At 41.0% G+C, this 23,168-nt stretch overlaps 2 protein-coding genes across 2 annotated transcripts in view; both read left to right on the top strand.

Annotated features, from left to right (window-relative positions):
* LOC110439461 (uncharacterized) overlaps positions 1-23,168 on the top strand; it is a 1,085,403-nt gene that overhangs the window by 662,265 nt on the left and 399,970 nt on the right. The gene's annotated exons all lie outside the window — the stretch shown is intronic.
* Positions 12,958-19,949, top strand: LOC137490994 (uncharacterized). The gene is given in 2 exon segments (XM_068220026.2): positions 12,958-13,136; positions 18,785-19,949. Coding segments are annotated over 2 exon segments (1,122 nt in total). The 5' UTR covers positions 12,958-13,051; the 3' UTR covers positions 19,822-19,949.

Here is a 23,168-nt window from a genome sequence, read left to right as displayed (position 1 = left end):
ATATGGTTATTTTCGTACATTTATACAGTTCTATAAAACTTCCATATTTTTCACAGAATTTTTTCAGAAATTTAACAGATATTTTATATCTATATATTATTATTAATTATTATTAATATATATATATTAATAAGAGTTTGCTAATTAACACTCTCTTGGTGTTGATAATGTTAACACTTTTAAAAGTGTTATTTTTAACACTTTTATAGTGGTTTCCATATTAACTCTGAGGGAGTGTTAATTTTAACTTCAAGGTAGGTGAATCTACTATCTAAAATTTGCAGTGTGGTGGCCAGGATTTTTCTGTTACAAATACTGAAGTTTTATAGAAATGCTTAAACTTACAGAAAATCACTATATTTCATCAACCGATACAATGTTCAGTTAACTAAAACATAGCTCAGTGCTCAACAATGTAAAGTCATTAAATGCAATAATGTGTGTTAACAATTAGCAAACAGATTGAGACACTGCAAGCTGCAGAGCCACTTGGGCTCCAATGAGAGGGAGTTTGAGCTCCAACTCCTCTTCTTATAAGCTGTTTAAATGTGTACACCCCCCAAAAAAATCCTCACTAGTGTCTGTTAAGTCATTAATATGTACACTATAACCTTTCTAGGAGGCTCAACAGAAGGACCACACAGTATGTCTATTGAACCCACGGCTTTAATGCTTCCCCCTTCAACAAAACCTACACAAGGTTCCTACCTCAGTAGTTAACCTGATACTACATCGCCCTTTCAAAGCAAAGGATAAACTATGTGCAGATGCAGAAACAGAAATAACCTTTAGAGTGTTTCTAAACTTTAACAGGAGGCTCTTCCGATTAATTTTACTTAGGTTATAACTCCTAACATAACTAAATGACAATCAACATCAGTAATACCTGTAATCGCATTTATGGCTCTTATTTTTTTCCAGTTTGGCTAAGAGTACCATGAACATGAGCTTTAGTTAACACTGTCAACAACATAAATTGGAGGTGACAACCCTTCACTCGAATTCCATTCCTAGGAGCGAACAAAGTCTTTTAAAGAAAGAAGGAGGATTCCTTATTCGGGCTGGGAAACTTCTTTCACACACAGGAGACTGCTGACTGGCTGCACTCTGTGCTCCGGGTGTGACAGGAGTGTGTGTGTCATCAAGAACTATGCTCTCAGGTGCTGGCTCATTTAAGTTAGCAGGTTCTCCTGGAGCCACAAGGGTCGGTGAAAGATGGTATCTGTTCCTTCGTATAGTGCCCCCAGGTGTCTCAATGATGTATGACCTCCAGGCACGTGCACACATAGGGCTCAACCTGTGCAGTGCACATGCCCTTTGTAGTCTTGGATAGAAAGTGCCCTTCCAAAATGCTCAAAAGTGCCCCCGCAACGCGGCACACCCTCGGTCCCGCTCTTCAGTAGGCGCGCGACAACACCGGTCTTGAGTACGCGCGCGACAACACAGCTGATCAAAACGCGCGCGACAACACCGCTCTTCAGTACGCGCGCAACACCCCCCCCCCCCTTCAAAAAATTTATCCTGCACATGCCCTTCGGACGGTCTCTGCACGGGCCTGATGACCTCGGTGTGCTGGCAGTAGACACCACCGTGCCTCTTTCCACTGTATCTTTGACCCACACATGATCACCAGGCTAAAGGTGCAGCATGTTTCGTGCTCTATGTCTATGGTTATAATACTGTCACAGTTTTTGTCTGTATCTCCTCTCTGTCCTTTCCAGGTTATCCAGGTCTACACACCCTGGGTTGAGCTTGGACGAAATGACAGGAAATGGCGTTCTTATTTTCCTCCCTATCAGAAGTTCAGTGGGACTGTACCTATTCGCCAGGGGAGCGGCACGATATGCTATCAGAGCGAGGTAAGGGTCGCCGGATTTCTTGAGGAGACATTTGATTGTCCTCACAGCATGCTCCGCCTCCAATGGGGGCTGGATGTCACATGACTAAAACCCCAATCCCTTGTGAACTGTCTGAAGATCTCAGATGCAAACTGTGGGCCATTGTCTGAGAGGACCACTTCATGTTTGACATGACGAGCGAAGATAGACTTGATGTGATTAATCACAGCTTCAGATGTAGTAGACGTCAGTTTGGCTACTTCAAAATATCTGGAGAAATAGTCCACGATGACTAGGTATTGTTTGTTGTCTATCTGGAATAAATCCGCTCCTACAGTAGACCATGGTCTTGGCGGAAATTCAGTAGACATCATCTTTTCTTTGAAATTGACTCTTTCATGGCTGCACACATCACATTTCTCTATTATGTTGGTCAGCTCTCTGCTGAGCCCTGGCCACCATACTGAATGCTTAGCCTGCTTTCAGCATTTTTTTAATCCCAGATGGCCCTCATGCAGCTTGGACAGGATGTCAGCCCTGAGTGACACTGGGATGACTATTCTGCTGCCGTACAATAGTAGACCATCTTGGATTGTGAGCTCACCTTTGAATGGCAGAAATGGCTAGAATAGAAATAGAATAGAAAAATTATCTGGCCATCCTTCGACACAGAATTTCTTCAAGTGATGGAGTGTAGAGTCATTGTCCTGGTGTCTCTGAATTTCTCTTAACCTCTTTTCTGTAGCTGGGAGGCTCGCTACCACAGAGTCAACAGAGAGGTTGATTTCCTCCTCCTGCAATCCTTCTGCAGTATGACTGACAGGAGCTCGGGACAGCACATCTGCAGTTGCGATGTACTTGCCAGCCACATGCGATATGGTGTAGGCAAACCGCATTAGTCGCATGCGCAGGCGCTGTATGTGTGGGGGAAGTTCATCTGATCTTTTTGAGCCTAGTAGGAATCAGGGGCTTGTGGTTCGTTTCAACGTGGAAACTCTTCCCAACAAGGAACTCTGCGAACCTCTCACAGGCCCATGTTGATGCTAGTGTCTCCTTCTCGATCTGGGCGTATCGCTGGTCAGTGCTGCTGAGGGCTCTCGAGGTATACACCACAGGTTTCCACTCTGTGTCTGTTTGCCGCTGGAGAGGAACGGGAAGAGTCAGCGGAGATGAGTGTTTTAGCATTAGGATCATACAACGCAAGCCCTGGGGGTGTCGTCAGTTCATCTTTGATATTATCGAAGTCCTGCTGTTCTTGAGGCCCCCAGGCCCACATACTGGACTTCCTCAGCAGGTCTCTGAGCGGTCGTGTTCTCACAGCTAAATGAGGCAGGAATTTCCCCAGGTGGTTTGTCATTCCCTGGAAGCGCCTTACCTCGCTAACATTACTTGGCGCTGGCATGGGTTTTACAGCGCTCACTTTGTCAGGATCAGTGCTGACGCCTGATGCCTCTGTAACCTGCCCCAGGAACTTTATCCTGCTCTTAGAAAACTCACACTTATCATTGAGTGCAGTGCCACCGCAGCGAGCCCACCTAGCAGTGGTGTACACAGCCCCTCCACAACGTAAATTTCCCCCTTAGTACTTTTACTGTTTTTTTTCAGGGAGTTGCGGTGAACTTGCCCTTCACATTCAGACGAGACCCTCCTGGTCCCAGCAGAACCCTTGTTGACCTCTCCAGCCTACTGAATTGGCCCTGGTTATACAGCATTTCTGATATAGCGGTGACGTCTGCGCCAGTGTCAATTTTAAAGCGTGCATTTAGATTCTCCACATGCATGTCTGTCATCCATGGGCTGTCATTAGCATCTGCTGACAGTCAACCCAAAAATGCAACTTTCTCACCAGTGTCCTCAATCACTGTAGCTACATGCATTTCACACATTCTTTTGGTTTTACACACCCTGGCGTAATGTCCTTTTTTCCTGCAGTTATTGCATATTACATCTTTGGCTGGACATTGTTGTTGGCTATGCCATCTTGAGTCACCACATCTGCTGCATTGTGCCTGTCTTTCCTTCTGTTGTTTTTGTTCTGTGTGTTTGTATTGTGGCTTGAGTTGTTTAGCGCGTGCCCTGTTTCGCTGTCTTGTGTGCACGCTGTCAAGCTGAGCATTAGAGATATCAGCTTTAAAGTTAATTTTTAGCATTTCTTGTTGCTTCTTCACCTGCTCGCTTTGTCTAGCTCTGGTAATTGCTTTCTCTAAAGTCAGTTCAGGATCGAGTTTTAGCTGTTCTGACAAGCGTTTATCTCTCAAACCCACCACAAGTCTGTCTCTCACTATTTCGTCATGCAAAGCCCCGTATCCGGTGTGCTCCGCTAGGCAGTGCAGCGCTGTGTGAAAGCTGTCGGGCGACTCGCCCGTTTCTTGCTGCCTCAGGTTAAACTTTGCCCTCTCAAAGATCACATTTCTGCATGTTACAAAGTGAGCATCCAACTTTGTCTTAACTGTGTCGCACTCACTCGCTTCCACTGGGCAGAGGTGCAGGGAAACCAATATATCCGCCGCCTCCTCCCCCATTGTATAAATTAGTGCATTTACTTGATTTTTATCCGCTTGCGTCTCCAATCCAGATGTGATGCGGAATCTGTTAAAGCGTATAATACATTTAGTCAAGTCTTCTGCTTTAAATATAAACTTCTCTGGTGGAGAAAATTGAAAGTGATTCATTTTGCAGTCCGTGAGCTCGCTAGCATTAGCCCCGAGCTTTCAGTAAACGGCAGAGAGAAACAAATAGCCTGCGTACTGTGTTGTCTCTTATTTGTTCGACGTCCGTTAATATTACGTTTTTGCTTCTGACACAATGTTAAGTGATTAATATGTACACTATAACCTTTCTAGGAGGCACATCAGAAGGACCACATAGTATGTCTATTGAACCCACGGCTTTAATGCTCCCCCCTTCAACAAACACCTACACAAGGTTCCTACCTCAGTAGTTAACCTGATACTACAGTGTTTGGGTTGGACTCCAGGCTATCTGATGAAGGCAGTAAGGTTAGACAAATTAGACCACCAATGGTTTAACTATGGTTTAACAAGAGCCGTTGGAGCCCTAAAGCAAAGGGAGGGGGCGGGAATAACCAATTTCTGCTCCGGGTCACCAGCAGCTCTTGGTTCACCCAGCTAAACCAGCCACGTCAGTCTGCCCTCCCTTCAGACTGACGTGGCTGGTTTAACCAAAAGCTGTTGGTGGCCTAAAGCAAAGGGGAAATAAGAACACCAATTTCTGCTCCAGGTCACCAGCAGCTCTTTTGGTAACCCAGTTAAACCAGCCACGTCAGCCCGCTCCTCTTATTCCATTCGGGGGGAAGGGGGGCTGGCTGACGTGGCTGATTTAACCAAGAGCTGCTGGTGCCTTGGAGCAGAAACGGAGAAACGAAAAGGTGGATAGATCACTTACTTAGGAGGGCAGGGATGTTCCTTCCAGCGGTCGGGGGACAGCGTACAGGCTGGCCTTAGAGATTAGTCTGCTTTCCTTCGCCTGCTTGGTTCTGACCTTGTACACGATGAAATGCTGGCGTTTGCTGCAAATGAGAGCTCTGACCTCCCTGCGAATCAGTACCAGGGCCATGCTGGAGAGGCGGCAGGAGGCCGGCGGGGTTTCTGAGAGGTAGTCTAGAAACTGGGCTAGGTTTTTTAGATAGTGCTGTCTCATGGGCTCGGTCATCCGCGTGCGGCCCAGCAGGGCAGGCCAAGCTCGGATTCGGGCTGGCTGATTGAGAAAAAGGAAGTACTCTGGCTCCGCGGTGCCTTTTGCCATGTATCCCAGAAAAGTCTTGATCCTGCCCAGCTTGGAAGTGACGTTGTTCCGTAGGCGGGCGGTAGGCTCGCTGCCCAGTTGGAAGCCTTCAAATTCCCCCAAAAGCAGGTCTGCAGAAAGGGGACAACCAAGAGTCAGCAGAAATGACGACATAACCCCACTAGCCCAACAGCAAAGTGCTATAAAAATACTCAACTCAGTGTGAGGACGTGGTCCGGGAATGGGTAGGCTTGCGGTGCCAAGGCTTCTAAAGGCTCGGAGGGCGTCGGACCTCCGGCCGCTCCTCGCCTGGGGGCCTAGTGTCGATGGTGCAGGAGGCGACCTGGTTCTCCTCTTCCTCCTCCTCTCTTCCCCCCTCCTCAACTCCTGGTAGAGGTGCGTGAATTGGACCAGGGTAGACCTCATCTTGTCCACTTGCTTGCCGAGGTCTGTGAGCTGGGCCTGTATGTGCTTTGTAGCACGCCTGCAGCCGGGGTTTCAAAAGGACAGCTAGCCTCTAGGCCGTCCGAGTCCCGCTCCTCCTCAGAGGACGATGCTAGCTGAGACATGACGGGAACCGCCGGCTGGGTGGACAGCAGCCATTGCAAATTCCGAGCCACTTTCTGACACTTGGCTCTTACCATAGCCTCTATCCAGCCCGAGGCCGAGAACTCTGCATGCCGCTTCAAGTGACTGTCTAGGCGGGCTGGCATTCTGCGACAGCCGGGCATGGGGTCTTCCGCATGTCCACGCGACCAGCGCGAGTAATAGCCTCTTCTTGTCCGAGTTGGTCAACTTGTGGACGGGTTGTAAGGTGAGGCGAGAGGCGGCTGTAGACGTTGAGGCACAGCGCACATTCGTACATGACCATGCAAGACCAAGGCTGAAGGGGAAAGAGACCCACACGCCACGTGCAGTGGTTCAAAAGAGGGCGGAGTCGGCGTCCACTTTTGCGTCATGGATCTTTCTCTTAAAGGGGAAAGACACCCCTGGGGCGTCACACGAGCTCCTATCGCTCAGTATCAGAGGGGTTCAGCAGCAAGACTGTCAGAAACTAAGTCCGGTATTTCTCACGTTCTCTGAAAACCTGACGGCAGGTCAGAGAATTTTGGCATCGGGCTAATATCTCCAGGCGCGGGACGTCCCGACAGGTAACCCGGGAAGGGTGGTCTCTCGTCGGACATGACTTGGTGGGCTTGGGCCTGGGTCTAATCAGCGCCCCCTTTGAGCACCTGCTGGCACGTTTTCTCTTTTGGAACTTTCTCACTCCAGATGCATAAATGGTGCCGCTGGTGACCAATGCTGGAGCCACTGGCCTCCAAGGCCCCATGTCACACGCTCTGCCCAGGAACCCCCCACTCTCCAGGAGCAAGCTCCTGTCCCCAAAGACCCTCTAGATTTGACTCCTGATCGCCAGCGGGGACACTGACTTTCCCATAGAGCACGGGCAAGACAGATGTGCTGCTGGTGACCCAACCGGCTTTGGCGCCAGAACGCGCACGGGCTAGCCTGAGAGGAAACGGTCACGGTCGCGCTCGCGCGTGGCTTGACAGCTCAGCAATTGGCTCCTGACTCCCAGGGACGTGCGCACCTGCCTTGCCCGGGTACGGACACGCCTCCTGGGGCTGCTGGCCTGCCCTTAGACCCCTGGATTGTTCAACGGGTAAAGCCAAAATTATTCCTAGTCTCGTTTTTTTCACCTTCACCGAAAACAGAGCGGCAGGTCAGAGAAACTCAGCATTGCACATGCATCTCCAGGCGCGGGACATGCCGGGAAAGCTCATTTCAGCAATGGCTTGGTGAGCTGGGGCCTGGGTTTCATTAACTCCACCGAAAAGCGCATTGTTTCCACCTGCCGTTTCACAGACAGAACGAGTTCCCGCCGGAGCTTAAGCCATATTCATAAACGGTGCCACTGGTAACCCTACAGGGGCCACACAGCACGCACCTGTCTTGTCTGGGCTCGGGCACTCCTACCTGGGGCTGCGTTTGATGCCTTTGGACCCTGGTTCCTCGCCTGCACCAGGGTCATAGCACGCACCTGCCTTGCCCGGGCTTAGGCACTCCTACCTGGGGCTGCGTTTGATGCCTTTTGGCCCTGGTTCTTCACCTGCACCAGGGTCATAGTGCGCACCTGCCTTGCCCAGGCTCGGGCAACTCCTACCTGGGGCTACATTTGATGCCTTTTGCCCCTGGTTCCTTGCCTGCACAAGGGTCATAGCACGCACCTGCCTTGCCCGGGCTCGGGCACTCCTACCTGGCAGCGTTTGATACCTTTGGACCCTGGTTCCTTGCCTGCACAAGGGTCATAGCACGCACCTGCCTTGCCCGGGTGCGCCTCTGGGGGCTGCTGGCCTGCCCTTAGACCCCTGTTTCGTTTAACAGCTAAAGCCAAAATTATTTTAAGTCCCGTTTTTTTCACCTTCACCGAAAACCTAACGGCAGGTCAGAGAACCCCAGCGTCGCGCATGCATCTCCAGGCGGGGGACATGCTGAGAAAGGTGGTCTCTATTCGGGAAGGTCATGGTGGGCTTGGGCCTGGGTCTAATCAACTCCCTCGGTAATCGCATCCATAAGTTTGCCAGCGGTTGTTCCAAAGACCCACCATCCCCCTCAAACTGACTTTGTCGTGCTAGTGACCCACCATCCCCTCAAATTGACTTTGTCGTGCTAGTGACCCACCATCCCCTCAAACTGACTTTGTCGTGCTAGAGACCCACCATCCCCCTCAAACTGACTTTGTCGTGCTAGAGACCCACCATCCCCCTCAAACTGACTTTTGTCGTGCTAGTGACCCACCATTCCCTCAAACTGACTTTGTCGTGCTAGAGACCCACCATCCCCCTCAAACTGACTTTGTCGTGCTAGAGACCCACCATCCCTCAAATGAGTGTTCTATTCCAAACAGAAAAAATGCATTTCGTATACCAAATTGAATTTTTTTACGAATTTTTAAAACTTTTTTTTACTCAAAATAGCAACGCACCAACAATGCGCCTTAACACACTAATCAAACATTATTTGTTTAATAAGTTTTCTTGTATTACCCATGTTTCCTCCATCTCTGTGATCAGCTAGTTCCCATCAGGTTTTTAGAAATCTCTTCTATTCTGTTGTGAGGGTAATTGTGTCAGTCCTGAAATCACAAAGTACTTTTTAAAAGCTGTATTAGTTTGACGTTACAGTGAAAGTATGTACTAATGTTCCTGCTGAAAAAAACTGCTTAAAATTATCTAAACTGGTTGGCAGGTTTAAGCTGTTTTTCCACAAGGGGTTTCAATTCGTGTTTGACAGTACAGTGGATATTTTAGGCTATTTACTACACGACCTCCTAATAAACATTGATAACAAAACATTGTCATTAAAAGCTAAAAATTTTATAAACAAAAGCCCAGTACTATGCCAAGGCGCTAACAGAGTTTTACACACTCTAACCATCGCTATAAAATAAATATTCAACACAAATGTCAATTACCAGTAAGAAAAGAGTCGGGAACAGCTGTATGTAATATTCGAGTGCTTTTAAGGACTAAACTTACCTGAAATTGGCGAAAGCAGCCGCATGAGCAGCTTTGTTGACAGCCAGATTGAGTGCCGTTGCTTAGGGATTAGGGTGTCGACTCCAAAATAGTCGATTCCTCTATTCCTCAATGGACATTGTGCTGGAATTGACTTGAAGACAAGAATCGACTCCCAGAGACGAGTCTGTTTTGTTTTTTTAACCCTCCAGAATGAAGCAGTGCTTTACTTCCGAGTTCAGATGAGATCGGGCATTTCCAGGGTGGTATGGCCGTAAGCGAAAGAGGCTGTCAAGAGTTGGCTATTTAAAACAGGCGCAGCACCAGGGAACGAGCGCAGCTCAGCTGGCATCGACACAGCATCGACAGAGAAACAATGCCCTTGAAGGCGAGAAAAAAATAATGGCAGCGAAGCTGTGACACGGGGAAGTCTATCAGCTGCCAAATGAAGGACTTTCGAAAAGGTTACAGCACCTGGTATTCCCAGGCGGTCTCCCATCCAAGTACTAACCAGGCCCGACCCTGCTTTACTTCCAAGTTCAGATGAGATCGGGCATTTCTTTTTTTTTTTTTTTTTCTTTATTTTATATCAAAAATTAAAAACAGTTACATTCAGGTAATAATACATTTACATTATATAAAGCCATTTGAACATATGTATTCCCACTTAAAAAGTCTTTTTCAAATCCATCAATCTTGTCATTCATGTTACAATAATAAAAAAGAGTATTAAGCAGTTCAGACATTTTTCTTTGAAACAATTTACACACAGACAATTTGCCATTCTTTTCTTTAACAATATTCCTTCTATTCCATATTACATTTCTTGCAACTGTTAAAATGAAGTTTATGAACCTTGTGTTTTTACCTTCTGTTTTACAACCAAATAAAAATAATGTTTCCCATTCCTCATCAACAACTTCATTTTCAATCCCCATTTCATTTAGCATTTCTTTAATTTTTTCAATAAAACATTTTAACTCTTTGCATTTAAAAAACAAATGTAGTATACCTTCATCTTCTTCATTACAAACTTTACATCTTGCATCATTTGCCAAACCTATTTTACACAATCTCATTTCACTTAATATACAGTTTTGTCTTAAAATGTAATCAAAATTCTCTAAAACAGGACTTTTCCACCAAGCTCTTAAATTTTGCCATATTTCCTTCTTTTCAATATTGGGATATAATCTTTTCCAGTACTCTTCTGCTTTGGGTGTAACAAAAACATCTTTACGTAAACAAGAATAAAACATTTTCAGTATACCATCTTTAAAAGCATATTGATTTTCTTTAAAGTTTATCACCCTTCCTTCATCGCTGTGCATTTCAAATTTATTTTCTATAATTTCTTTCCATTCTTTTGGTATATTTTTTTTCAAGTTGTTAAACGGATTTTCAATTACTCTTTTAGTTTCGTTTTCATAGTTTTCTATTATTGCATCTTTTATTACGTGCGCCTGTACATAACCAGGTATCACTTCATATAAAATATCTTTAATTTGCTTTATTCCTGCATTAAACCATTTCTTATAAAAAATAGTATTATTCCCTTCTTTAATATATTCATTTAAAAACAGCGGTTGCTTTAAAATCTCTTCTTTACTAAATGAACAATCAATATGCTTTCTAAAATCTCCCCATGCTTTAATAACCTCTTTATAGAATTCTGGAACTTTATTCATCATATTCTCTTTGGGCTTCATCCATAATATATATTCATGTATTTCCCCACATTTATTTAAAAAATATCTCATCACATCTTTCCATACATGTTTTTCTTCTTTCCAATATTTTTTTACAGTTTTAATTCTTATGCTTTTCATTCTGATTAGAGGATCAATTAAACCTAAGCCTCCTTCTTCAACTTTACCAATTATGGTGTCATACGCTATTTTGGAAGGTTTTCCATCCCATAAGAAATCCAAAACAATAGCTTTTATCTTTTTATACACACTCATTGGCAAACTTAATTATATTATTAAGGGGAAAGTCAGAATGTGTGAATATAAAACCAACTTTACCTCTATGGACAAGCTAAGCTTGACAACATTCAGTTTCAAACACAATATGAGGAAAAATAGCAAACACAAGTGTAGATAGTTACTGTGTGCACAGCAGATGTTTTCACTTCCTCTGAAGAAAAGCAAATCGGGCACGAGGATGCCAATGAGTACATCAGAGGGGTCTTAAAGGGGCATTTACCACATCATGACAGGGTGGACAGCAATTTCAAGGACACGTGCAAAATGATTAATATAATATTATAAAAATAAAATAAAAGTTATTAAATTAATTTTGTTAAACAACCTGTTAAAGACAGTGAGAATATTTCAATATCTTTTTAATTTGATCTAATTTACCAACATTTAAACTCACTCAAGTTGTCTGCAGTGTGTGGACATGGCAAAATCACATCCATTCAATGAAAGAATGACGCAAAAAATTACAAAAACATATTTCAAAACACTGATAATTCTACCTGCATGTGCGTAAAGGTTTAACAATTATATCAAAACATCAGAGTTTCTTTTTTGCACATTATGTCTATATAATACTGTTCAATCATGAGACATCAAAGGCACTTTTTAGTGATAATGACCAAGCTAGTGAAACTAAAACATGAAGTAGTAATGGGTACTTTTATACTTAAAGGGCACCTATTTTACCCATTTTCAGCATTTAATATAAGTTTGTGTCTCTAGAATGTTTCTGTAAAGTTTCAGCTCATAACACCCATCAGTTTATTTGTTATACCTGTTAGATTTCCTGCTTTACACACTTAGTCTTAGTGGATTAAACAAGTTTTTTAAAATTGTCTTAAAAATGTTTAAAGTAAAGGTTTTGATCAACTCCAAATACTGTATATATATATATATATATATATATATATATATATATATATATATATATATATATATATATATATATATATGTGTGTGTGTGTGTGTGTGTGTGTGTGTGTGTGTGTGTGAGTGTGAGGTGTGAGAGAGAGAGAGAGAGAGAGGGAGAGAACGAGCGAGAAATGTATCAAGAAGTCATGACTGCAACAGCAAGTAGCAAAAAAAAGCGAAACAAAAGAAAAGACTTTTATTTTGGCTTGGTGTGACGTCATAAGTCTGCGCCGCTCTTGCGCTGGATTCAGCTGGAGAAAGGTTTGTTTTAAAGCGTTTACACTTATATTAAGCGATTGATTAAAGTTTCAGGCTTTTTCTTCCGATGCTAAATTATGCTGTTAATGCATAATGCTGCTGGTGACAACATTATTTGAACACTTTATACTATGTAGTATTATTTTACTCACAGTATTGAGGGCTATTGTTTGAATAAACTAAAGAAACAGAAACAGTGTGTAATAGGTGTTTTAATGAAGGTTTAATTGATTAAATAGCATTATGTCATTCCATTCTAAATATACATCACTATGTATGAGAAACGGAGTACTAGTTTTAATCAGCTCATTCTTTATAGCTCTGACTATAGAGGTAAAGTTGGTTTTATATTCACACATTTGTTCATTTAGAAGTCTCTGTATTGTTTACCATGTTACTTTGAATATTTAATTTGAATTAGCATGCACGTATGACTTCTAAACAACATTGTTTATTGGACTGTGAACAATGCTGTACTTTAATAGTCATTGGCTGCTAATATGATTTTGCTATTTAGAGTTTGCTAATACTTTTTTCATGAAGTTATATTATTAAGAGAAAAGTCTGAATGTGCGAATATAAAACCAACTTTACCTCTATGCTTGGACATACCTGATTTCGTTTTTGTAACTGTTGAAGCAAGTGTTGAAGAGAAGTTATTTTATTTCTGTTCATTTTTTTTTTACTTATTTCAACAGGACATTTTTATTGTTTTGTTTATTTTAAACAGGATAAAGTGTCCAAACACAGAGAAAAAAATCCTGCTGAAGCGACTGATCTCCTCTCTGTTATAAAGATGGCGTTTATTAAAGAGGAGAGTGAAGATGTGAAGATTGAAGAGACATTCACAGTCAAACAGGAAGATCTGCTGGAACAAACAGGTTGGTTTTCATTCTCAAACACCAACTCAGTCATATAGCGGTAAAGTTGGTTTTATATTCGCACATTCATTCATTTAGAAGACTCTATATTGTTTACCATGTTAATCAAGCTCTTATGGACTGTTTCCACTGAGTGGTTCGGTTTGGTACGCTTTTATGGCCGTTTCCACTGTTAAAAGGCGTACCGAACCAAACCGTACCGTACCATGTTTGAAATACACAGCGAGAGATTACAGCGGAATTATAAATACAAATGCAGCCATGGTCGATCCGGGCTCAAACAAACCCTGTCGTCGTCTTGATAAACAGCCACAAAGCCATGAAGAAGAGCAGATTTACCCTGTGCCGCATAGTTTTTTACGAGCCAGTCTGAAGCCAGAGTGGTTTCGCTTTCTTCCTTGTGCTCGCCGCGCGTCTCTATCTGAAATAACAAACTTCTTGAGCTGATAATAATTTATGCGCTTGATAATTGACAAGCTTTGGAAACCCGATCCTGTGAGAAGCTGACAAACGCAGGACACATTCTGTGACACATTCAGAAAGAAAAGGACAAACGCGGGAGTGGAGCGCGGAAAAAGGCGAAGCCAAGGAGCAAGTTATTTCTTCAGCAAACGTGAACAAACTGCCTTGTCTTAATCTTTATTGTCACCTTTTGGACTAATATGAACTGGGAATAATGGAATGACTCTAACAGAGGCTACATGTGCTGCTGAATATTACAGACACAGATGAGAGGTTTTCACTGACTGTAGGCTATACTCAGGGCCGGTGCGTCTATAGAGGCGACCTAGGCGGCTGCCTAGGGCGGCAGTATAGAGAGGGCGGCATCTGCGACACCTCCCTTACCACCCGCGTCCTCAGATATATTCGCCCATAGACGACAGAATAGAGAGGGCGGCCTCAGCGACACCTCCATCAGCACCCGCGTGTCCTCAGTTATATCCGCACATAGGGCGGCAGAATTGAGGTCCGCGACACCCGCACGTCCTCAGTTACATCCGCGCATAGGGCGGCAGAATAGAGAGCGCAGTGTCCGCGACACCTCCCTCCCTCTCTCCTTCAGCACCCGCGCGTCCTCAGTTATATCCGCGCATAGTGTTCTGATTAAGAGGTCTGCGACACCTCACTTCATTTTCATAACCGGTCACTTTCATTTTCACATTAGGGTTGAGGGCGGCATGATCGTCCTCTGCCTAGAGCGGCAGTTCAGCTTGCTCCGGCCCTGGCTATACTTTGTGTTGTTTTGAACTTAATTAAGGACGAAATGTCTGCTTTGTGTAGTTCTTCTGTAGTTGGTAACATATCGGAGACTGTAAGGGTCTGTATGTGTTCATATATCTTCATTTATTTAATTACTTTATATAATTACAGACGTTACAGTAGGCCATTTCGCACCGTCATTGATCTGCAGTTATAATCAACTAATGTTCATAGAAAAGTTAGTAATAAACATTTATACACAAGTATTTATGTGTGTAAAGCATCTGTTTTGTGAGAAGTGCTTTTCATATGATATGTGAACGACCTGTGCAGCTTTATTGTAGAAATTTTCTCGAGCGAAAATGACGTCGACTAAAACTTTGTCATACACCACACCCACTAAAAGGGTACCCTTGGTAGTGGAAACGCAAGCCTGATAAAGGTGACCCGTACCGACCCGAACTGTACCATACTGTACCAGTCAGTGGAAACAAGCCATTTGGTCCAGGGTCAAAACCAAATTTTTAAGCACTGTAAATGAATAGATATACTCTATTCTTTCAAATGCCTTATGGGCATCTAAAGTAATTAAGTCCTCTGGATTGGTATTATTTTTAGGTAAATAAATAATATTAAATAAGCAACGAAGGTTGTAAGATAACTGTCTCCCAACAATAAAACCAGTTAGACCTGGGTGAATTCTCTTTCTCATGACTGACTCCACTCTGATTGCCAGCTCTTTAGCCTTGATTTTATACAGCAGAGTAAGCTGATCGGACGATAAGATTCACATTTAAGTGGATCCTTACCCTTTTGAAGAAGTACTGTTATAACAGCCTATGTCATGAAGGGGGGAGTGAATCAGAGACAAGAGCTTTAGCGAATACCTTGCACAACAGGGGTGTTAAGTTGGCACAAAACTTCTTATAAAACTCAGCCGGGAAGCCATCAGGGCCTGGTGCTTTTCTGATTTTTTTTTATTGTATTTTCAATTTCAGAAGGTGTTAAAATTCCTTCTTTTGTCAACTGATCTGAATCACAGAGGGATGGTAATCCTTAATAATTAAAAAAGCTCTCAAAACGTTCAATTTAGTTTACCTCAGAGCTGTAAAAAATTTTATAGAAGTTTTTAAATTGATCACTAATACCCTTTTGTTCAGTAATAATACTGCCATCATCCTTACTAACTGCTGCTATAACACCAGCTGCTGAGGATTGTTTCAGTTGATAACACAATAACCTGCCAGCTAGTTCACCATGTTCATAATGAATCTGGCGTGATCTTATGTGGAGATCCTCAAGGAGTCATTCCGCTTGCAGAATAAGTATTTTCTTATGAAGCTCTTCGGAAGATGATGTTGATTGTAGCTGATCAATTGTATTTTTTTTTTAGATGCCATTGTCCATTGCCGATGGCCAACAAACTTCATGATGCTGAGCCGGCATCACGATCCATCGCCCCGCCCCACATTTATATTGATATATAACTTATTATTTGCATGTCATCGTAATAGCAATAACAGTCTTTTCATGAGCTGTGTTAAATGTTACATATAGCTGCCGCTTGCACGGTTGACAGGATCGTGAGGATTAAATGAAGGATTATACAATACCTCTCGTGCTTAAATGTGTAGGTTCAGTGCCAAACACTGTTACCTGCGGACTTGAAGCCACTAGAAGTCTTTTATCCACTCTTGGAAAAGTGTAAATGGTGGATTAACACTCAGCACATGATCACTAATAAGATGCGCCGTTATTAATATCTTTAGGTAAATCTGTATGTTATTTTCATTCTCTCATCTTCAGCGCTTCACATTTTCGCAGTTGTATCATCTGAAGGCAGAAGGCATTGACTGAGTGATTGACAGCTGATATTAACCAATCATTTGCATTCAGTTGTAGAGCAGTGAGCCAATAAGTAGAGCACAAAGGCGGTGCAAGCATTGCAGGCTTTTTTACATCAAGTTCACATAACAACTGTTTTAATCTGTTCCTGGTGCTGCGTTTGACATTTTTGGGTGCAAAGATGCATTCTGCATAAATGTCTCTTTAATCTGCGCACACAGTGAGGATTTTACAGTGAAAACAATGAAAATGTATGCTCTACACTGAACTCAAACCGAACTCTCGTGTTCTCCACCAGCTGTGGGAAAAGCCCTTGTAATGACACAGATCACTGTGCCATGCCCGTAGCCAGGGGGTTTCGGGTTGTTTGAACGAACCACCCCCCATGGCCCCCATGTAATTTAATTTAATATTATATAATGCATATTATAATTATTTATATTTAACATATATATTGTAATAAAGTGTAATTTTATATAACTTTGGCCAGTAATTAGAATCCCATTGAGCCTCAAAGCCACAATAAAGTGACGCGACTCTTGTGACATAACCCACTGAGTGGTAACTCTTGAATCTTTGATGTGACATCCTCCTTTGATACCTTACTCTTTGGCTCTCTTCTCTTGAGCCCCTTTCACACATGCAGACCTTTCCGGAAAATTACCGGCAATTTTCTGGAAAGGTTGTATGTGTGAACAGGTCCTTTTTGAAAATACTGGTAAATTCGTTCTGGCTATTTTCCAAAAAGAGAAGTTGTAACATTCCCGGTAATATGCCGGAATGCTGCGCTGTGTGAATGCAGAAGGAAGATTGCCGGAAAGAACGCGTGCACGTCTAGAACGTGCTGACGTGAGACGTCTGCTTGAGCCAATCAGAACAGTCAGACGCGTTTACGTCCGCGCGGTTTATGAGAATAAAAGCCTTTGAATATTTTCCCAGACGCATTTAGCTGCTAGAAGTTAGTCAGATAATGTTTATATGTTCTTCTTAATGCCAACTGTGTAAATAATCATCGATGAGATGCTTATGGTAAGCCGCCGTTTGTTTACCTTCACACTTAGCGTGTGCCTGTGAAACAGCCTGTGAGAGCCAGCACACGCACATATTATGAACATCTCGACATGCCAAAGTGATCCTCCATATGTTTTCTTCGAAGTTGTTCACAATATTGATCATCCACAGAGTTTGTAATGTAGTCAAATGTTTACAAATACAAGCGCAGCCGTTTAAGGCTCATTTGTGGTGAATGATGTCAGAATTTACTGGTATTTTGGAATTGATTTGTGAAAGGTCTTTTCTGGAAAATTTCCGTAACGTCCTCGCCTGTGTGAACAGCGCTTTTTTGAATATACCGGTAAAGTCGTTCCGGAAATTTTCTGCATATTTACCGGTATCACTGTGTGAAAGGGGCTTTGATCTGTATTACAGATTATCTCTTGTCATCTGGTTTTATATGCAGTCACAGGAGCTCTCGTTTGCCTTTTTTTCTGTTTATATCACATCATTCCCCTCCATGTTTGTCAGTATGTTATCGATCATTTCTGTGCATATTATTTTGTTACTCACCCTGTATGTTTCCAAGACCACCAGTGAGTGAGTGTCTGGTTGTTTTTTCCTACGGCACTTCCTCAGCGCTCACCCGACCGGGTGTTTACTTTGACTTTTGCTTTTTCCAAGACTCGCTTCTCAATAAAGACTTGCATTTGAGCTCACTCTTTTTTTAACTCGTGACACAAGTATTTTCTTTCTCATTTGTGTTTAAAGTTCTTTAGATTTTGGCATGATGTCTAGCTTTGAGGCTTTTTTTGGTCTACTTCACTTTGTCAGACAGGTCCTATTTTGGTGATTTCTTGATTGCGAACGTGTGGTAGTATTCAGGTCTGGGTGTGGCTAGAGAACTTGAAGCAGGTGTGATAAATTAAAGTTGTTCTAATGGGAATTTTTTTTTCACACAAGTCTGTGTAGTTCAGTATTTTGTCTTCAATTTAAGAATAAAAACTTGATTTAAAAACTGCACAATGTGTTTAATTGTGTTATCTTTGACTAATATTTACATTTGTTTGATGATCTGAAACAGTTAAGTGTTAGATTTCTGCATTGCATTTGTTACATACAGATTACATACCTCTAGAACATTTGTCATTTAAAGGTGCAGATTTAAAGCTTTATGCAGATATAATACATGTGTCATATATGTCTATGAGGCAAATATTAGCAGAGATTCAGCTGTTTTTCTAACAGGTTTACCAGTCAGGCACAGAATGAAAAAGCATTCCCTATCTGCTTTACAAGTTTTACAAAAACAAATTGTTTTGTTGTGATTACGAATATATACAAATAGAAACTGACCATTTACAGCTTTCAAATTTATGTCTCATCAATATGACCAAAATTAATCTAGGAATAATCATATAAGAATCTGCTTAAATGTGTATCTGTGTAATGGACTCCAGGGGGTTAATATGACAAGATCAATCTAAATATGATCTGCTATGTCTTTACATTTAATGTGCATCAAAATTAAGATTTGTGTAGCCAATGTTTTCACTTCCTTTTCACTGAGTTTTATGATTTACTAAAAAGTAAACTTATTTCTATTTCAGACCTAATTAAAGACTACGAGGAGAGTAAAGAGGAGGAACATCATGTCAAAATTGAGGACAAAACTCATTTAGAGACTGATGGTATTGTAAAAGTGAGAGATAAGAGTTGTTTTACCTGCACTCAGTGTGGAAAGAGTTTGGCAAGCAAAAGCAAACTAAAGACTCACATGAGGATCCACACTGGAGAGAAACCATTCACATGCACTCAGTGTGGGAAGAGTTTCAGCCACTCATCATACCTTAATCAACACATGAGGATCCACACTGGAGAGAAACCATTAACATGCCCTCAGTGTGGGAAGATTTTTAGCAAATCATCATCGCTTTATAGACACATGATGATCCACACTGGAGAAAAACCATTCACATGCACTCAGTGTGGGAAGAGTTTCTGCGATTCATCATACCTCAAAAAACACATGAGGATCCACACTGGAGAGAAACCATTCACATGCACTCAGTGTGGGAAGAGTTTCTGCGATTCATCATACCTCAAAAAACACATGATGATCCACACTGGAGAAAAACCATTTACATGCACTCAGTGTGGGAAGAGTTTCAGCAAATCTTCGTCGCTTTATAGACACATGAGGATCCATACCGGAGAAAAACCATTCACTTGCACTCAGTGTGGGAAGAGTTTCGGCCGCTCATCATCCCTTAATAAACACATGAGGATCCACACTAGAGAGAAACCATTCACATGCCCTTAGTGTGGGAAGAGTTTCATCCACTCATCACACCTTAATCAACACATCATGATCCACACTGGAAAGAAACCATTCACATGCACTCAGTGTGGGAAGAGTTTTAGCCAATCATCATACCTTAAAAACCACATGAAGATTCACACTAGTGTAAAAGAGTATGTGTGCTTGGAGTGTTAGAAGACTTTTATTACAGCTGCAGAATTGAAACGGCACCAGAGGATTCACACTGGAGAAAAACCGTACAAGTGTTCACACTGCAGTAAGAGGTTTGCTCACTCAGGAACCCTGAAAAAACATCAGAGGATTCACACTGGAGATAAACTGTAGACATGATCAGTGTGTACTAGGGTTGGGTACCGAAACCCGGTGCCATTATAACACCGTTACCTTGGTAACCGGTATGTACCAGTATTAAATCAGCGTATGAATTTCGGTGCTGAGGCATGGACGTGAGGGGTGCATGAAAAAAGGCACATATAGGCGATATGTCACAGCATCACTAAACCTTTAATTCTAAACAACTTTGAGGAATACCGACAGCGATATCAGGCGATTGTTATTGTCGCTAGGGAACAGACGCACGCAATGCGCAGAGTACAGAGCATTCAGCCTGGAACCAGTGGTTTTCGGTGAGCGAGAGCGACACGCTTCAGATCAACATGCGTGATCACGTTCATCCAATTTGCTTAAACTAAGCATTCTAAAGCGTTTTTTACAAGCAAGGATTCTTACACAGCAACTGTCTTTACAAAAGTCTGTGTAAGGGGGAAACATCTCAAACTTAATGACACATTTGGGGGCTCAAAGGCACATTTGGGGGCTCCCTCTGTTTTCGCGGCACTTTGCTATCTCTCTGTGACGGTGCTGCGCGCATCAGTTCCCCGCATTCGTCAGAAGTTGATGCCCAAATTGACACAGGGAATAAAAAGATTAAACTTCAGTCATGTTGATGTTGTGAAACACTATCAAAATGTCCACCGTTGATTATATTAGACTTCTGTTTTCAATAGCGATTTTAACTCTTAATATAGGAAGTCCTCGGCTATGCAGAGACCATTATTAATCACAAATCTAGTGTACATAGTTTAACGTTGGGAAATGCAGTCTTGAATTTACATTTAGTCATTTAGCAGACGCTTTTATCCAAAGTATTCATGTTTGCGTTTTTCATGTTCCGATCACAGTGATCTTCGCAAAAACATCTGATTATGCAAAAACAGAAATATAGAGTAATTACTTTGAATATTAATGGGTTACTAAATCTGATTAAAAGAAGCAAACTAGTGGCTAAAATTAAAAGAAAAAACCAACAGATAATCTTCTGGCAAGAGACTCATCTTTCTGATACAGAACATAGGAAATTAGAAACAATGGGATTTAAGGTTTTCTTTTCCTCATATAATAATGGTTGTAAACGAGGAATAATGACATTAATCTCAAATAAAATCAACTTCCATTTAATTTCTAAGATTACTGATAAAGAAAGGCGATATAACTTAATTAAAGAAACTATCGACCAATACAAAGTTACATTAGTTAGTATATATAGACCACCTGAAAAAGACAAAGCATTTCTCAAAAAAATAGTAAGTGTTATAGCCAAGAAGGCTTCAGGTATGTTGATCTGTGGGGGAGACTGAAATGTACAACTTTAGCCTAAATTAGACTCATCGTCTAATAAGCAAATAATCAAGAAACTAGACAAATCAGATATTTGATGAAAGAATTAGGCTCGATATATGTATGGAGAGACATATACCCTCTTAAAAAAGAATATACTTTTTTTTTCTTCCGCCCACATTTCTCATTCTAGAATTGATTTTTTATTTTATTTTTATGTTTGGGTCAGATCAACAAAAATAAAAGACTGTAAAATAGGAACAAAGGACATCTCAGACCATGCAGGAGTATATTTAACAGTTTACCTGGACAATAAACCCAGTAAGACATTTTGGCGATTTAACCCTAATCATTTGAATGATTTAACGCGAGTAGAATATGTTAAAAAAGAACTATTAGACTATTTAAAACATAATGATAATGGAGAGGTGTCACCTAGTATTATATGGGACACAGCTAAAGCTGTTACGCGAGGTAAACTTATAATGTGGGGATCAAGGAAAAAAAAAAACTGAATTACATAAATAATCTAAATATACAACTTGAAGAATTAGAGACTAAATATGGTAATAAGAAAGATCCAGATATTTTAACAATAGGGTTAGGGTTAAAGAAGTTAAAGAAGAACTCAATAAAATGTTTGATGAGCAAGTACAAATAAAACTTACATTTTAAAATTTTATGAAAATGGTCCAAAAAGCTCCTGGCATGAAGCATAAAGAAACGACAGGCAGAGAGGAGGATATTTAAAATCAAAGATTACAAAACTAAAACGATATGTTAGACATAGATGGCTTCTCTGCAGAATGGTATAAAATATTCAAAGAACAATTGATGTAAATGCTTTTTGAATGCTGTAATCATACCTTACATGAGTAACATGTACATAACTTACATCTGATATAACAACATATCAGATATGTTGGAGTTCAAATCGCTGCATACCTATAAGATATCTATAAAATAAAATAATTCCCCATTACAGAAACCATGAAAAAGTTTTTGAACAGACGGCTCCTTCAACCTTTAGATCTATACAATTGAATAGATAATAAGGATGAATATATTACCAAGCCTACCTTTTCTGAATTGGAAGGTTTTCAACAACTTTCAAATATATATATATATATATATATATATATATATATATATATATATATATATATATATATATATATATATATATATATATATATGTGTGTGTGTGTGTGTGTGTGTGTGTGTGTGTGTATGTGTATATATATATATATATATATATATATATATATATATATATATATATATATATATATATATGTAACTTGGATAAAAAAGGCTTTTTCCATTACCTTCAAGTTACACACTACTTCAATAAAAGCATAAGAGATTTAGAAGACATAAAAACAACAAGAGTGCAGGTATTTATAAATGCTTACAAAAAATAAAGATTAATAAAAAAAACTAGTATCAAGAATTTATTCCTGTCTGACATTAACATAGAAACACTCAACAATGTGTATCAGACAGAAATGGGAAGGAGAAGCCAATATAATAATAGCAAATGAGGAATGGTTAACTATTTGGGAAACACAGATGATCACAATTAATTCATAGAGGGTATTTATTAGGAAAATGTAATCAGGTTCTTTATGACATCTAAAATAAAATACTTTTAAACTAGAGATCAAAATATGGTGAAGGATGGAGAAAATGTGAAAATGTATTGGCAGATCATTTCAAAATATTTTGGAACTGTAATATTATACACAAGATTTAAATAGAGATAAATCTAATTATGGGATTAATGTAATTTTAAAACTATGTACCTGAGAATTTACTCTGCAGAAATACCAAAAATTATGTGTATCTTCTTAACGCACTACTCACAACTAGCAAAAAGGCCATTTCAAAGAAATAGCTCAAGGAAGATCCTCCATCTGTAGGCGAATGGTATGATATTGTTAAAGAGGTGTATGATATAGAAGTACTGACATTTAACTTGAGACAACAAGCCTATAACATTTCTGCATATTGGGATAAATGGTTGAGAAGAAAAGTTGTTTTAATTTGTTTTA

Source organism: Danio rerio, chromosome 4, assembly GCF_049306965.1.
Source record: "Danio rerio strain Tuebingen ecotype United States chromosome 4, GRCz12tu, whole genome shotgun sequence".
NCBI lineage: Eukaryota > Metazoa > Chordata > Actinopteri > Cypriniformes > Danionidae > Danio > Danio rerio.
This window is presented reverse-complemented; position numbering and strand designations above follow the sequence as displayed.